Here is a 16,449-nt window from a genome sequence, read left to right as displayed (position 1 = left end):
ATCATATTTCTTTACATATAGGAGGAAATCAACTCTTCATTATGCATTCAAATAAAAATACAACATTATACCATATTGAAGTTTTCTCAAATGCCAGATGTACCTCGAAAAATATTAGGAATACATGCAACATTTACTGTGCCTTAAAATTTGCCTCTGCCTAGAGGACAGATAATAATTGGAATATAGGATGTCTATGAGTTATTTGAGGAATTGCTGATAGGAAAAGGCTCTGTAAAAGTGTATATATAGGGGTGTGTGTATTTAATTGGGATTTGGAGGTGTTCTGTGCGGTGTATCAGGAAAAGTCCATCCTGCACAGGTAGGGTAGAACAAAACTGGGGAATGTAAGAATGACAAGAACATCAGTGGTGCACTGCAACCCCAAAGTTAGCTGTCAGAACAGAGCAGCAATCCAGCTGGGAAAGTGTGTATTAGTTGCTGAAGTATTTATCATGCTTCTGTGGCAGTCCATGAGACACAAAGGAAAGCCTTGGTAGTAGGAATAGGTTAAAGGCCTTAAAAACAAACAGGGTAAGGTGACATCGAAACTGAAAGTAGAAGAGTTTCAGTGAGAGTGGAAATTGTAACTGTTCTTGCAGCTGCGTTTGTCTTCTCCTCTGGGACAGAATGGAGGTGTGTGAGGGGAGTGTACAGGGGGAAGAGGTTATAGAAAAGGCAGTGACAGGTGTGAAATACCTGGAGCCAGTGCACTGCTTCACTTGTGCCATTACCATAGCTGTGACATGCTTGTCTTCCACTCTTTTCAAACTTAATTTTACAGCTGCTTATACCTGAGGCTGTATAAACACTAAAGCCAGTGCCAGTGATGGGATTTTCCACTTTGTCCCTATTACCTTACGAAGATTTCCCCCCAGGTCTGCATTTGGATTATATTTGTCTATTACAGTTATATTGCCTGGCTATACTTCTCTCAAAGTTACTGGCCAGAATATTAAGAAAAAGTTCCTGGCTTCATTTGTGGTATTTATTTAATACATGCCTACTTTAAGAGAAGTTGGCTCTGTGCTATTCCTGAGGATAATATTAATTTGGTAAGAGTGTTTTTAAAATCTAGACCACACTGGGACTCAGAACAGAGTTGTGCATGAGGTTTAGGAAGGACAGCCCTGTCAGGGTGAGACAGAGCTGTGTCTGAACTTCACTGAAGCTGGTTTTGAGGTGATGTCCCAGACTGCTGATGTGGGGACCATCTCACTTAGGCAGGAGTTTTGGAATTGCCTGGTGATTCTTACCTCCTGTTGTGAGAGGCCTCCGGTGGGTTGTTGCTTTTGTTAATTTTTAAAATGTTTACTGCATTCAGATGTTCAGAATAATGGTGGGACTTGTAATTAGGTTTCTGAAAATGGAAAACCAAGTCCCCTTGACTGATTCCAGTGGCAGATCAGGATTGACTGAGACTGTTCTCTTTGGAGCAATGATTTATGTACCTTAGACTTGTACTTAGCAGTGGCTCTGTGCTGTGATAGAATGCAAATTTAATAATAGTGAAATGTATAAAAAATTGACTCAGGTTTATTATTATTTTTGCTTGTTCACATATATTAGCTTACTTAGATTGCATTCACCTGTATACAGTTCATAATTTTGTAGAAAGAGATTTATGCCAGAAGCGCTGTTGGAAATAATAAAAATAGACTGATGTGCTAGATATAGTTAAATGACGTTTTTTATGACTCATTTAGGAATTATCTCCAGGACTTCCAAGTATGTTTGGTGGAACTCAGCTTTCCAAATAACCCGAAAGAGTTTTAAGTGTTGTTAGTTTGTAATATAGAACAATGATTGCACCTTACAGCTAGGCACAGGATAAAAATCTGATCAAAAGTCTTTGGGGTTTGATGTTTTAAAGGTATGAGGATGTGGAGTTAAGCCTTAGAAGTCAAAACCATAGTAAAAACCCAATTAAAATACAGAAAGTGTTGCTTTAAAAGAACTGTGTTTGTCAGAGTTGAATGTTGCTTTAAACAGCACTTCTGAAGTTTCTAATGAAAAGATTTCAGACTAAAATTTGTCTTCATTATGTTTCAAAAATCCTAAGTACTCTGAGGTATTAATCCTCCTGCCTCATCCATCTCTGATCTCTGGTGGATCAGGAGACTGGTAAATAAAGAGGTGAGGTTTGAAAGCAGAACTGGTAGAATAGGAAGGGTTAGTCAGGAGCCTTGGAAAAGGAGGCTTTCTCTTCTCTGCTACTGCATCTGGTCATGGGGGTAATTTGCTCACATTTCATATTGATTGGGAAATGCCTTGTGGTTCCCTCGATAAGACGCCAATATCCTTTTCTGTATGACGAATTTATTTTAAGGAAACTTGCAGTTATTTCTTCTTGATGTGATGTTTCTGTTTCTCTGCAGTCTCATTCTTATCTTTGACCCTTTCTGGCTTTTCCATTGTCAGACAATCCCAGTGAAAGTCACATTCAAGTATGTTTAGGATCTTTTCTTTTTATCATCTACTTAATGTTTGGTTTGTAAGCTTAACTTTTCTGGTATTACTAATGTGGCTCCTTAGCTTCTCTCTCTCTGAAATGCCTTCTTCTCTAAGCCTACTCCTAAAGCCCAAGCAAATTTCCCTTTTTTGACTTGCTTTGTTGTACCTTCCAGTGTCTTGCCTCTTCTGACAATGCTTTGAAGATTTGTCAGCTCTTCTTAACTTTCCTGTTTTTTTGCAGCATCCTTCTTTCTCCGTGCAGTGCATAGATTTGTCTTTCTAACATTTGAAAACATTCCCAAGTCTTTCATTTCAGTCCCTGACAATCTCTGTTGTAGTATCAGCATATGGTTTTATCTTTAATCACTGTGAAATGTGTCCTTTTAGCTGAGATTGTACCTCAGCACGGGGAGTTTTTCTAATTTCATGTCCGTAAAGCAAGTGCATGCCTTGTTGCTATCTCTTTGATCTTCATAATATAGATTACACTCATAAAAAATCAACACAAAAAAAAAAAAAAAAAGTGCTGTGTTTGGCTTGATCTGAGACGTGTCAGCAAGAAATGGGAGAGGGCTGTGTGGGTCATGCCATTGCAATGTCAGATAATGTGAAGTGCTGCTTGACAGGGATTTGTTCTCTGTGCTTAGGCTCCAGTCAGGCTGTACAAACTCCTGAATTTTGGGAGCAGGCTTATGGGCCTTCTTTTGTGAGAATGAATATCTGCTGAGAAAGTAGTGCCATACATGACTGTTCAGGTTCAGTTGTGGAAAGGGAATATTGAAATAGCGATCCATTAGAAAAAAGGATCTTTGATTTAAAAACAAACAACACTCTTAAGGCCTCAGTCAAGAAGTGCCATCATAACCAGAGATTCACCCAGGTTCCTTTCAGTTAGTCAAGCAATGATTTCTTTCTTGAATTGATCAGCTGTTTAAAGTCTGTCCAGTCCAGAGTGCATATTCATTTTTCTACTGTACTTGAAAACCAAAAAAGAGCCAACTCAAAATAGCACAACAGTTTTAACTTCATAAACATCTTTCTTTCACTGACATAAATGCTTAGCTTGTTGACTCAACTTTTCCCTTCAGAAGTTACTACATTCTTCCTATCAGAGGGGTTTTAAAAAACTTGGAAAGCAAGGGCCAGAGACTTTGCTAAAACGAGGCTTTCAGACAGTGTTTCTCCATTTTGTCAGTAATTTTTAAATACAAATTAAAAGAAAATCAATTAAATTGGAGACCAGGATGTGTTGTGACTTTGTTTTTATGTTTTTTCTCTTACTGTTGATGACAGCTGTTTTTCAATACTGAGAAATAACAAGGTATCTATGCCTCTGTTATTTTTACAGCAGCAGACAGGAAAACAGTGTTTAACATCAATGTAATTTTTTTATTGTTTTCCAACTTAATAGATGTAAAAGTCTCTTACAGAAAAGCAAAGCCTGTGTGTACCCAGTTGTGGATCATGGTTTCCACTTTTCTGCAGTTTTATTTTTTTAATGTTCTGTGCTCCCTCTGTTTGTTCTCTGGAAACTCACTTCTTCCCTAGTATTCCCTGACCTTTTGTCTTCCTCCAAATGTCTGGCATGCTTCAGCTGACACCATCAGGGTCTCTCCTGCCTGTCTAACCGGGTTCTGAGTTTCCATCCTCCTCTATGGGGGGTGAGTAGGCAGAGGAATAGAAGGAAAAATAAAAGGGTGTCTGTAAAACTCTGATCTGTTTCTGTCCTGCTTTTCTGAGAGAAGCCTTGAGGAGAACTCTTGGGTTCCAGAGCTGCCTCTGAAAAAATCTGAGTAGCTTGTAGCCCTAACTGTGGTCCCCGCCTTATGAAGCAGAGATGTAGAAGGGGTAAGTGAGAATTTGCCATTATCCAGCAAGGACATCCTGAAGGAAATCACAGATACACAACTATTATACTGGTAACAGTCAGAGGGAACTCTGTTGTTTTACTTACCTGTTGAAAAAAAAGGTTTAGATTAGTATTAGTATTAGTATTTAGATTATTTTATTTATAGATTATTAGTATTAGTATTTAGATTAGTATTATATTAGTATTTATTGAAGTACAGTTGCATATCTGATGATGAAAGTTCTTTTTGCTCTAGTATTACTTTTTAATTGCCATGAATCCTAAAAAGCTGATACTTGAATCGAGGAGTTTTCTCAGAGTTGTGATGGTTCCTATTTATGTAAGTCCATTAACATCTTGGTGTGTAGAAAAACAGTTTGACAGCTGTAGTCTGGCACTTCCTTATCGTAACTTGATACAACATTCCATAGAGACAGTCACGCCTCGGATTTATACTCCACTCTGCTTCTGGTATTTCAGCTTTAATGGTTTATAGTGTCAACTCACGTGTTGTTTGGATAAACTTAATTGACTTGTTAAATTAGAACAGTTTACATTCTGTTTCTCTTTTTATATCTCTTCACCCTGGATGATTTTGTGCCATGATTCAATGTAAAAAGTACTCTGTAAGTCACTGATTTGAGCTACTTGGTGTAATAAAGCTGGTATTTTGTGCTTTTGCTCTTTGAACTCTGAGTACTAAGTTTATGCCGCCTACTATGAGCTTTGCTCCATCTTTCATCAGGAAACCTTCAAAAATTGTTGATTAGATTACACAGAAGATCTGTATTAAATATTTGTGTGCACAATAGCTTAATTTAGTATGCTACTATAAATTGTATTCAGAATCACAAACAGTGTGATTTTTTTACCCTAGGTGAAATTAGGAAATGTTCACAGATCATAGTGAAAAGCAAAGTGCTTGTGAAGAAGTAGAAGTAAGTTTTCAAGGTACATCCAGTGCACAGCAGTAACACCTCATACTCTGCTGTCATGCCCGGAATGCCAGTCCTTTGTTTGTCCCTTAATTTTTTTTTTCCTGTGACCCTGAATTGATCTTCAGAGTTTTGTCTTTTTCTATAAGAATTTATACTAGGATGTGTAATAAGTGGGTAGCAGTAGCTGGGAGAATGATGGTTATCCTTCTGTTCATTTCAGGCTTGTGAATAGTGTAGAGAAACAACTTTCCCTGTTACGGTAGTAGTGTACATCTAAAAAAGCCTGATTTTTTTTTTTTTTTACCAGTCACTTTTCAAAGTCACTGACAGAGAAGGGAGCCCACACACTGTAGGAAAAGCGTGCTTTTCGGTCTGGTTGTAAAGAGTGGTTTTACTGTCACTTGTTTCCCTTAAATACTGTAATTGTTGATTTGGTTTGAAAAGAGTAAAAAAGTAATATCTGTGTCCATTTTTCACCTATGGGGCTGTATTTTATAGTTGCTTATAACCATAGTCAGAACTCTAGTAAGTTAAACATAGTGAGCCACAATCAAGCATTGGATATTTCAAAGTAAATCTCAATGCCAAAGCAAACTAAGGATATTGGAGAAATTCCTGTTTTGTGACATATGGAAAGTATTAAAAACAAAAAATCCCAGTGTCTGATTTATATCCCTAATTTTTCAAATGAAAAAACCCAATGAAATGGAGCCACTAGCAAGTGGCAGTATAGTTAGTAGAGCCACTAACTGCATGGCACTACTGCTGTTTGATGCAAGGTACATTTTTGAATTTAAGTAATGGATCTATTTATGCAATTTATTAAAATATTTTTTATTAAATCAATGTAATGACATACCTTTACTTTGAGGAAAAAAGGTTTTTCAGTCTGAAGCAGCCTGTTAGGTGTTCCTATCTAGTGCTTACTTTAGTCTGTGCCTCGCCACAGTATGGAGAACATGTACATGTTGAGCAGACATTCCTGATTTTTCTTGAGCAGTGGAGTAGGATCATTGTCCTGAGTCATTTTTGGCAAAACTGTGGAATGCACAGCTTGATCTGCCTTTCCACTGCCAGAATCACTTGCCTTTGGCTGCCAGGGAGGAAATTGGGCCGTTTTGCTCTCTTCTGGTACAATGGTTTAATTTACCTCAGTTTTTGTTGTGTTTACCCAATTACTGTGTCTTGGTTCCCATGAGCCAAGTAAAAGCAGGAGCTGTGCCAAAGTTATGAGACATTTTGAACTTGAATATTGCTGCACCTGAGGTTTTGACATAATGGGGAGTTTACAATGCAATCATCTCACAATAAAATCTTTTAATCTCATTATAGTTTTTGCAATTAACGTATAATAACATTCATATCATTACCAGAGACATGACCCATTGTTCAAACTGAGCTGTGGCCCATGGGTGGGGGGGGGAGTTCTAACTTGAGATTTAAAAAAAAAAAAAATTGTTTCCTCTTTCAAAGCAGCAGTTTGATCTTGTTTCTGTAGATCCCAGATCTCTGAGTGGTACCAGGTCTGTGTGCTGGCTTCACTGGATTCTTGTCACAGTGTAGGCAGAGCTGTGCTCTGAGGGCTACTCTGGTGTAGGGGTTTGCTCTTGGTGTGTCCATCCCTATTGCTTTAAATTAGGTGCCCTTTAGTGCTCAGTCTAGGAGCTAGGCTGTGCTAACAGTAAATGTATTACTCCCTTCCACCCCATCTGATTGTTTGGAATCTGTCCACAAACCACTGTAGGTGTATGTGGGACCTTCAGGAGCTGTTTCTCCTAGCAATGCTCAATGCCAGGCTTTTCCTTCGTGTGCTTCTAATGGCAAAACAAGGATGCCACAAGAGTGGCAGTATGACTGTGCAATACTGAAAACAGTCATAAGCAAAGAGAGCTTTTCATTGGTAAGCCAGAAGGAAAAAAAAAAAAAAAACTACGAATCTTCTCTAGTAGGAAAAGTCAGACTTTTATCTCTTTAGCATTAAAATAGTCATCTGACAACACATAAAACTGAATTTTATACATGTTAGAACTGTCACTGGTGTAAGAGATGCAAACTATCATTTTAATCTTAAAAGCTTTGTGGAGGCAGAATAATAGTACTCTCTTAACTGCCCTTAAAAGGTTATGTGTTTTTCTCATTTTTAACACTGGAAAACTTGATGCAGTTTTGATGACACTGAACCCTGCTATGGGATAAAAGAATCAAGATTCTAAAAGAAGCCATCGTTGTTGGGTTTTTTTCTGTAACCCAAAGTACGCCAGAGTATTCTGTAGTATATTAATTCTGTTCAAAGACATGAAAATGTTATTCTTAAATATGAGCATGAAATGGGTGTAGAAGTCATAAGGTGGAAAAAAATTCTGTATGTGCAAGATAGAACCTGAAATAATGTATTTACTCACTAACGGTGCTGGTTAAAAGTATCTGAATCAGTACATGAGACTAGTTAAACATTTACTGAAAACTGTTATGACCTTGATGAGGTGCTTGTACAGCAAACACAGCAAATTACGTTTTGAATTTAGTATTTTCTTTTGTAATAAATGACTTTGTAGTGGAAACTGAACTAATTTGTTTTGGTCCTCTCATTCTTTAGAACCTTAGAGAACTGGTAGGCATCTGACTGGGTCTCTGGACAAAAGTGTTGAGTTTTCCTGTTTCTTCAGGTCCAAATTGGCCAATTTTGAGTAGTTACTCAGATGTGAGAGTGTACTGTTGCAGGGCAAATTACTGTCCAGAGCAGTTTTGTGTCACCACTGGTAGCCACAGACAGACCCACAAGGAAAAGTTAAGAACAGGACAAAATGTATGAACACTTTCAGATCTGGAAGTTGCATGGGTTTGTTTGATAAACCTGCATGGATCTGTATTCCCAATGCCTGTTTCCCCTTAAGGTGGGGTAAACTTCTCACATCCCTGGTGTCTTTTGGCAAGTGAGATAAATCCTGCCCTTATTTGCAGGAAGGGTCCCTGCTGTCATAAATTGCTTAAAGGTTTGAAGAGAAAGTTACTTGAATTCTCAGGTTTGTTATTCAGTGTTTTTGAACCTCTTCAAGCTTGCTTGATGTATGAAACACTGTGTCAGTGTTATTTTTATAAGGATTATGTCATATTATAGAAGTTTAGATCTAAATTGTAAAATTCATAATAATCTTGCTTTTAATCCTGAGCTTCTTTGAGGCTGAACATTGTCTCCCTGTTAACAGATTTAGCTGAAAACGATGGAATTAGCCTGATTATTCCTTTCCCTTCCAACCTCTTCTGATTTCCTTTATTTAAAAAAAAATACACAATAATAATTTTGATCTCCTTTTTGTGGTATTAGTTGCAGTTTTGTGTTTTCATGTAGATGCAGAGTGGTTGTAAGTGCTCCAAAGAAACTAAGCTCTTCTGTCTTTGCTAAGTAATCATTGTTCTCTGTATTCTGGTGGTGCTGAGATACTCAAAATTTTCTAAGAAATGACAGGGTCATTAAGATTTTTGTGGCGGGTGTTTGATAAATCTGGCTCTGTGATGCATGTGCTTTGATGGGGTATAAAGGATCCTCTAATTGTTAAATATTTAAAGAATGGAAAAGGTTACAGGTTGTATCAGGAAGAATGGAATTACCTGTTGAAAGGAAGAAAAGTGGAAAAACATGAAGCAGTCAGAGTAAAATGACGTTGGTTGTTAGAGGTGAAGGAGAACAGAGTGCTTTGATTTTGTTCTGGGTGAAACTTTACAGGTAGATTTTCTGTTTGTTTTGTTTTGTGACTGACGCAACTCTCAAAGACGGTACCTTGGTTACTGTAAAAGGGGGAAAGGTGCTGCTTGCTGAAGGTAATGTCAAAATGTACGTGCACAGTGGAACTCGGGCACTTCATCCCAATCCAAAGTTCAGGTGCCTTGTATAGCTACAGCATGAACAGAGCAGCAATGCATCCTCCATCTCAGCCTTTTCCAGTTTCAAGGCGTGCCCCTGTGTGAGCCAGCCTTGCTCAGGCTGGGTGGCTGCAGTTACGGGGGGAGCCCTGCCGGGGCAGTTCCGCAGCCTGCGCTGTCTGGGGGCCACAATGGCTTGCCCAAAACTTCTTTGGCTTTTGATCCACGTTAAGGAGGTACAGCTGACCCAGAGTGCTGCAATGCTTGGCATTAATACCAAGTAAATGAGGCTGCTAACTGATGATAGGTTAGGATTGGATAATCTGTGTAGAGGTATTTTTTTTCAGAATTAGGTAAAAAAAAAAAACAACCCAATACTACTTACCATCCATCTTAGCATGTAATGGCCTTCAGGAATATGAAGCTTAATTTTGAATAAAAACTTACTGGCTGGCAAGTAAATGGATGAAAGCTTTATACTGAAGCATTTTTAAAAGAGATTTGTATGGGGTTTGTGTACTAAAAGTATATAATGATTATTCCATTAATTCATTATACTTTGTAATAATAAATACAAATGTGTAATTTTGATTTATTTTTCCTTTTTTCCAGCTCCAGTTGTTAACCGATACAACAGAAGAGTATCAGGTATGGTTTCTTTTTAAGAGTTTAAAGTATCTGAAATAGTTTTTAAATGTGTATCTGACTAAAGGAAGTACATTAAAAATTACCTTCCTCTTATTGCCTTATATCTCATAATTCTTGCATTATTTTTGTTTGAAATAATGAGAATTGTTTCTTAATTCACTGTAGATGCCAATGGTCAACACACTTAGAGTAGTTAGAAAACAGAAATATGGGGGATGCTCCCTTTTTGCATTGTGCAACTGATATTTATAGCTGTTGAATTTCTGGCTGTTCACTTGTTCTAGAGACACATATTATACGTATTAGCTTATTTGTTTTCTATCTCAACCAATATGAAATGCTTCAATGAGAAATTCTTATTCCCAAAAAATTCCTTTGCAAGTTGATTTGGAAGAGTATCACATGAACAAAATGTTGTGTATTGATGAGAAGGTATTGCATTGTTTTTTCATTTGAGATGCAGTGTGAGTTGCTTTGCATGTGGTACTTTTTTTGTCTTCAAATATTTTATTAACATTTAGCTGGTCTAGAAAGTTGTAGTTCTGATTTAACAAATAGCTTTATGAAAATGCCAATGTATTCAGTGTTTTCCTTCTAGTTTTGAGTTCAAGTCTACTCAGTTTGTAATTCATGTGGATAATCTGACATGTTCTTGGGTATGTTAGTTATGGTGGGATATTGTTGATAATACATTTATTTATATACCACGTATACATAAGATAAATACATGTTTATGTGCAAAATGTCCTTATACTCATGAAGTTAATTTGCTTTGCTACTGGTAGCTTGGATATGATAAAAGATATTATTGTCTATTTGTGCAACTACAAACAAATAACTGAGTATAATGAGAATTTCATAACTCTTAAAACTTGACAGTGCTGTAGTTTTGAGATATGATTACATGAGAAATCTAAGCAGGACAAAATTGTGTCTTGGATGGTGGAGTTTGATGCCCTGATAGTAAATATTGAGAGTCATATATTGTAGAGTATTTGGAGAGGCCCCAGACACTTCCTCTGCTAATTAAACTAATCCATCCTGGAACCTACTGATGGAGAAGAATCTTAGAAACGAGAAGTGAATACATCTCAGATTTAAATTTAAATAAAGGTTGAGTTATTCCTAAAGTTAAAAAATTAAGCCTTAATCAGAAAACGTTTGTAATATTTTTGACTTTGCAATACTGAAATGCAGTGTTGGTGCTCACACAGTACTGAGCTGCTCTTAGTCAAAAAACAGATTCTCTCATTTAGGGGGTCCAAAGGTTAATGTGAACAACTAAAAGGCAAATGTAAAATTGAATTGCTAACTTGTGCAATTAGATTAAGGAGGACTTTAGTTGCTTAATAATGCTCCTGCTTCAGGAAGAGCTAGAATAATTCAGAGTTTACAGTTCACATTAGAATTGTCATGGAGACAAACAGTGATAGAATATGTGTATATTACTACTGTGTGTAAATACTTTCCACAATTAAAAAAAAAAAAAAATCTGTTTTCTCTCTATACACTGTATAGGTCATGATAAGTGTGGGATTTGTTAAAATGCAAAGGCGATGCAGACACCATCCATGTGTGCACAAAGAGATGCAGTTTTCCCTCTCTTGGCAGGAAAAGCAGAGAAACTGCTGATTTGGGGTGGGGGGGTTGTTTGCTGGGGTGGTTTATTCCACTCCATACCTGCTGTTTATGTCAAGACCTGCTTAGGAATGAGACTGGTTACCGAGCTCAGCCCCCTGCCATCATAGGCAACCACATTTTACAATCCCTTGCATAAAATCAGTGACTGATTTGCTGGGTTTGGTGCTCTGAATTTGGTTTGACTTGTGTTAGATGCATCAGGTTTTAAGCAAGTTTCCATTCTGCAATTTTTCTAAGATGGATTTTGTCCTTATAAACCAAAAAATAACAGCAAACACCACACCAGTGTTGCCTTACAGATTACTCAGCATAGTAGCTACATGTTTCTGGATTTAACTAATAAAGTAAAGCAGAACAAAAGAACAAACCATGGAGAAGAAAAGGTGGCACATAATTCTTTTTTTGTATTTGCATTTAGTGTATTCTTTTGTGGTCTTCTCTTCAGAAGAGCTTTCTGCTAGTCCATGTTGAACCTTGTTAATCTAACCAGTATTTCTGTGTTTCCAGTGCAGTGTGTGTTTGTAAGGGGAGTGAAGAGCAGAGCTCAGTTGCTTGCTGTTATCAGCATTTACATGCACAAAAAATATATTTACAGAGAATTTAAAAGCTAACATGGGATGTATTTAAGAAAAATTCAAGCAAGAATTGCTCTTTTTAAGTATTTGGCTGCCTGGGGAATTACAGCATTGTCTCATTCACTAGGTCAAAAATAAAAGAAAAATATAGTTTTAATTAGAGGAAAAGTTGATAAAGTGATTGTCTACATTACATACAGTTTATGACAGGCTAATAATTGTTCTGGTAAACCATTCAACTACAGATGTGTTCTTGTAGGCTAACAACTGTTTATTAAGCTCTCCTACACATAGCAGTTAGAGAATCTTTTTTTAGTTGCTTTATTAATTTTTTAATATTAAACTTGGAGTGTTTTCTACTGGCTGGTTCTGATTAGTTGCCTGCAGATAACAGGATGATCATGGTTCCTCTGGTGCACTATTGAAAATTCTAGAGATGAATAAACCCATAGAATAAATCTGTTCTAATGATTACTAAATTTTCATTTAGGTGTTTATTTCTGGTTATGAAACATCTAAACTGTTTTGGCAAATACTACCAGTGTTGTAAATATTTAGCTGTCATTCTTTAAGACTTACTCAAAATGGACTGTGCAGGAGGGTCATCCTGGAAGAGGGGGATTTATCTAATCATGTTCATGTAATTATTTATAGAAGTGCAGAGTGGTGGTGTTCTCATGAAGAGAAACAGCCTTTTCCACAGAATGCTTGGAGGGAGAAGGAGAAATGAGCTTGGTGTTCCCCTAGAAATTAATCTAGTGAATAGCAGGCTTGTGAGTGGCATGTTTGGCCATGTAACGTGTTGAGATCCATGGTGTGCACACAGTTGGTCGGCTCTAATTTGTATCTGAGCTTGTGGCTGACTTCATTAAAATAATCCTGTTTGTAAAATCATAAGCCATTTCGGTAGTAGAAACTAAAATTTGAAAAACCAGCTCACTAATTTGAAAACCTCCTAGCTCTAGGGTGCCATGGGCTGTGATGCAATTTCAGGCCTCATTACCCAGTAGAGCAGTTTTGCTGCTGCTCTGAGTTAGCAAAGTCTGAGGCTTCTGCCAGTGTAACCTGTGTTAGTTACATGGATTGCAGACTGACTGCCTTTGCCCAGGCTTGGATGGAATGGCCTGAATCCCTTATGAATTCTTTTCTCCCAAGAACTGGACTGGGTTGGAATTCATACTTGCTTCATTACACTCCTTGATCTTCCTTCAAGCATAGACACTCCTGGCAAACTTAATTATGTTGGTCACTTCATTTTCGGTAATGGAAGGCTGCAGAACATGCCAGTATCTCTGTCTTGGCTGGGGACTGACTACACGGTGCAGGGAGGTGGCAGAAATCACTGATCCCTCCTTTCTCAATTATATCAAAGCTGTTTCAAAACTAGAGGAAGAGAGCATTGATATTTGTCCCACTATAACGACTGGTGCATAACACTGAGGAGAATTTTGCTCCTGGTGGGATATGAATGAAAAGTTAATTGTGTTTTTGGAAGGAAGAGTGTGACGCCCACTAGAGTCTCTCTTGTGCATAGTTTCTCCTCTTTTAGTTTTAGCATATTTCAGAAAAGTCAAGTTTTTCAATAGATTTCTGTATTGCCATTTCTAGACACTTTTGATTCATTGCACAGAACACCCACTCTCCAGCAGACTTGCTGATTTCTTCTTGGGATAGGAAAATCTGACGAAATGACACCCGTACCATACATGTGTCACAAAAAGTTTTCATCTTTTTTCTACAATTATTTCTGTTTATCTGAGTGACCTGGTGTAATATCTCTTTTGAATATGCCTGTACTTCCTCATGAGCCTTCCTTTGGTCTCAGTGGAATGAAATTGCAGTTTTCACATTCAGCAACTGTAAGCAGAGTAATTGATAAGCAGAATAATTGACCTATATGATCTAGGGAAGCAATATATAATAGTTATTTTGTTAATAGTAACATGACTGTCAGGATCTGTGCCTGTTCTCATATTAATATAAAAATAATCAAATGAACAAGACTTGCCTCAGTTGTTCTCTTTGGTGGGGCAGCTTTCAGCAGAGACTCAGTGCAGTGAGAAGGATCAAATCTCTTCCTGGAGCTGGGTGCTAAACCCTCCCCTAAGATGGGGTTGCTGAATAAAGGTTTGGTGTGTAGAGGTTAATTCTCTTGTCTCTAGCAATCTGATGTGACACTATGGCGTGGTGTTGTGGACTTTTTTGGGTTTGTGTTGGGTGGTGTTTTTTTTTTTTTTAATAATGTGCAAATCAATATTCCCTTACAGTTTCTGGCTTTTTCTTTCCTCATCACATCAGCTTCCATAAGAAGCCTTGACTGGTGGTTCTTCCAACTCACTGATTCTTCTCTATTTTGATGGTGGTGGGGACTCTTTACCTTGAGCTCTTCATTAGTCTAGCTCCTGCCAAAGATGAGAAATCATCTCATAATGTACATATGTTGCTAAAGTCTGATATTCCTCTGTGCTTTCTAGTGCAATACAGCATTTTCTTCACACCCTGGCAAGTTGAGATGTCAGGATATGATAATATTACACATAGTAAATTCCTTTTACTAGCTTCTAGTGTTCTCAAATGACAGCTTTAACAAAAATAATTTTCTAATAAAGCTTTTCTGTTAATTATTACCACACAGCATGTTAGTATTTGGTAAAAAAGACTGTTTTGGGACCCTGTTAAATTAAGACATCTAAATGGTAGCAATGAAGCAAGAGGCAATGCTTCTCTTGGGAGGTTGTTTTGAGTATTTTCTCTTGCAGAATACTATCTACTACTTCAGTGATAAAAATCTCAGCACTTGAAATCATCAAAGGAGGAAGACTGAGTGATGACTGACTTTCTCTGTGCTGTTCTCTTTGCTGTGTATTTATCTGATTATCAGGGGTTGATTTGAAAATCATGATCTGATTTCTTCTCTTGAAGCTATTTAATTAAGTTCTATATTGATTATTCACCATCTCACAACACTGATGGCATAATAAATTCTGCTGAAAGATTTTCAGGCAGGTGATAAATGATAAGAGACTTCCGACTTCAAAAATCCACATTTTTACAAAAGGCACAGTTTTCCTGTATCAACAACCTGAAGCTTTTATGGATTTTTGCTAGCCCTAATGATTGCAAAACCAGGATCATAACTAGAGTGAAAAGAATTCGTTTTAAAAAATGTTGATATGAGCAAAAGCCAAGCATGTGGGATGACAGATGAAAGTGGTGATAAATTGTGTGGGTGCTCTCCTGTAAGAAAGTGTCTGAATCATTATTCATTTAACAAAAAAAGCTTGTTTTCTCTGTTTGCAATATTGGGACTTATTTAAAAATTCCTGGCATGTGATTGATGTTCAGTGAATAATAAAAAGTTTATTTTTGGAAATTAATAGTCATGACTTCACAATTACTTGGATTTCACAGTGTTGTGAACAATTCTGCAGGATTTTTTTAATGACATAAAGAGAAATACAGCACTGTGAGCATCTGTAATTAAAATTTAAGTCAGTGCAATAACTGGTCAGAAGAAATCTGATCCAGTCTGCTTAATGCACATAAGTGCTGCAGTGGAATAGAATTAATTAACCCCTCATCTTTTGTATTTATTCTTTCTTAATAATAGTTCGTGGCTAGAGTGTTACATAAGAATTAGAAGTTGTTTGTCCAAAGTCAAGTGTTTTAACTGAAATTAGCCCTTATGAGTTGGGAGCATAAGTTTATCTATGCACATTTTTAAACAAGTAATGTGGTATGGATCAGTTTTGCAGAAGTATTCAGGTAGCAAAAGGTGCAAGTGATTAACTTCCATTAATTGTTTTACATTAAGATCTTTAAAAAGCCTGCAGAAATGTTGGTCCATATCTTTGTATACATAAATACTTTTGAAAATATCAGCCTTCATGTGATGGTTGAAATAAAATTTACTTCTCCCTTTGACAAGTTGGAATTTAACTTTTCTCTTTTGTGTGATAGAGAATTGGTGATTTGTTTTTTTCTTTTTGGTTTGAACTCAGGATGGTTTTTAACATGGGAATTAAAGCCCAAATGAAAATACTCCAACATGGTTTGTTGATCAAATACACAAATCTCAAAATGCCTGTCACAATACAGGCTAAAAAAGGCAGTTTTATACTTGGTGCAAAACCTGGTGCTGTGATGTATCTTTAGAGTGACCTCAGAGTCAGATGTGATTTGCATTTTTCTTGTGAATATATAAGGCTGCACTTCATCCCTATTTTAATATAAAGTTTTAGACAGAGTCAGAGATGTTGTTACGCTCCTATATTGATTAATACACTCAAACAAGTTTAGGTTGCTGTAACTTCAGCTTAAATGTGAAATAGGTCAAATAGTCTATCCATGGAGAACATAGAAGTTTAAACAGACTTGATTTAAATTTGAAAGGATGTACTTTCAGAAACTTTACTTGGTAGTTTTTAATACCAGAACACCTTGCTGAGTCTGTGTGTAGCCCAAAATAACAGAAAACTTTATA

At 36.9% G+C, this 16,449-nt stretch overlaps 1 protein-coding gene across 1 annotated transcript in view; it reads left to right on the top strand.

Moving 5' to 3' along the window:
* Positions 1–16,449, top strand: part of PRKAR2A (protein kinase cAMP-dependent type II regulatory subunit alpha) — a 57,511-nt gene that overhangs the window by 14,177 nt on the left and 26,885 nt on the right. The window contains exon 2 of the mRNA XM_053953632.1: positions 9,715–9,750. Within this exon, the coding sequence (XP_053809607.1) occupies positions 9,715–9,750 (36 nt within the window). The remainder of the gene's footprint in view (positions 1–9,714; positions 9,751–16,449) is intronic.

The sequence above is a fragment of the Vidua chalybeata genome, chromosome 12 (assembly GCF_026979565.1).
Source record: "Vidua chalybeata isolate OUT-0048 chromosome 12, bVidCha1 merged haplotype, whole genome shotgun sequence".
Lineage (NCBI taxonomy): Eukaryota > Metazoa > Chordata > Aves > Passeriformes > Viduidae > Vidua > Vidua chalybeata.
The sequence above is the reverse complement of the archived record's forward strand: the minus strand, read 5'-3'. Positions and strand labels throughout refer to the sequence as shown.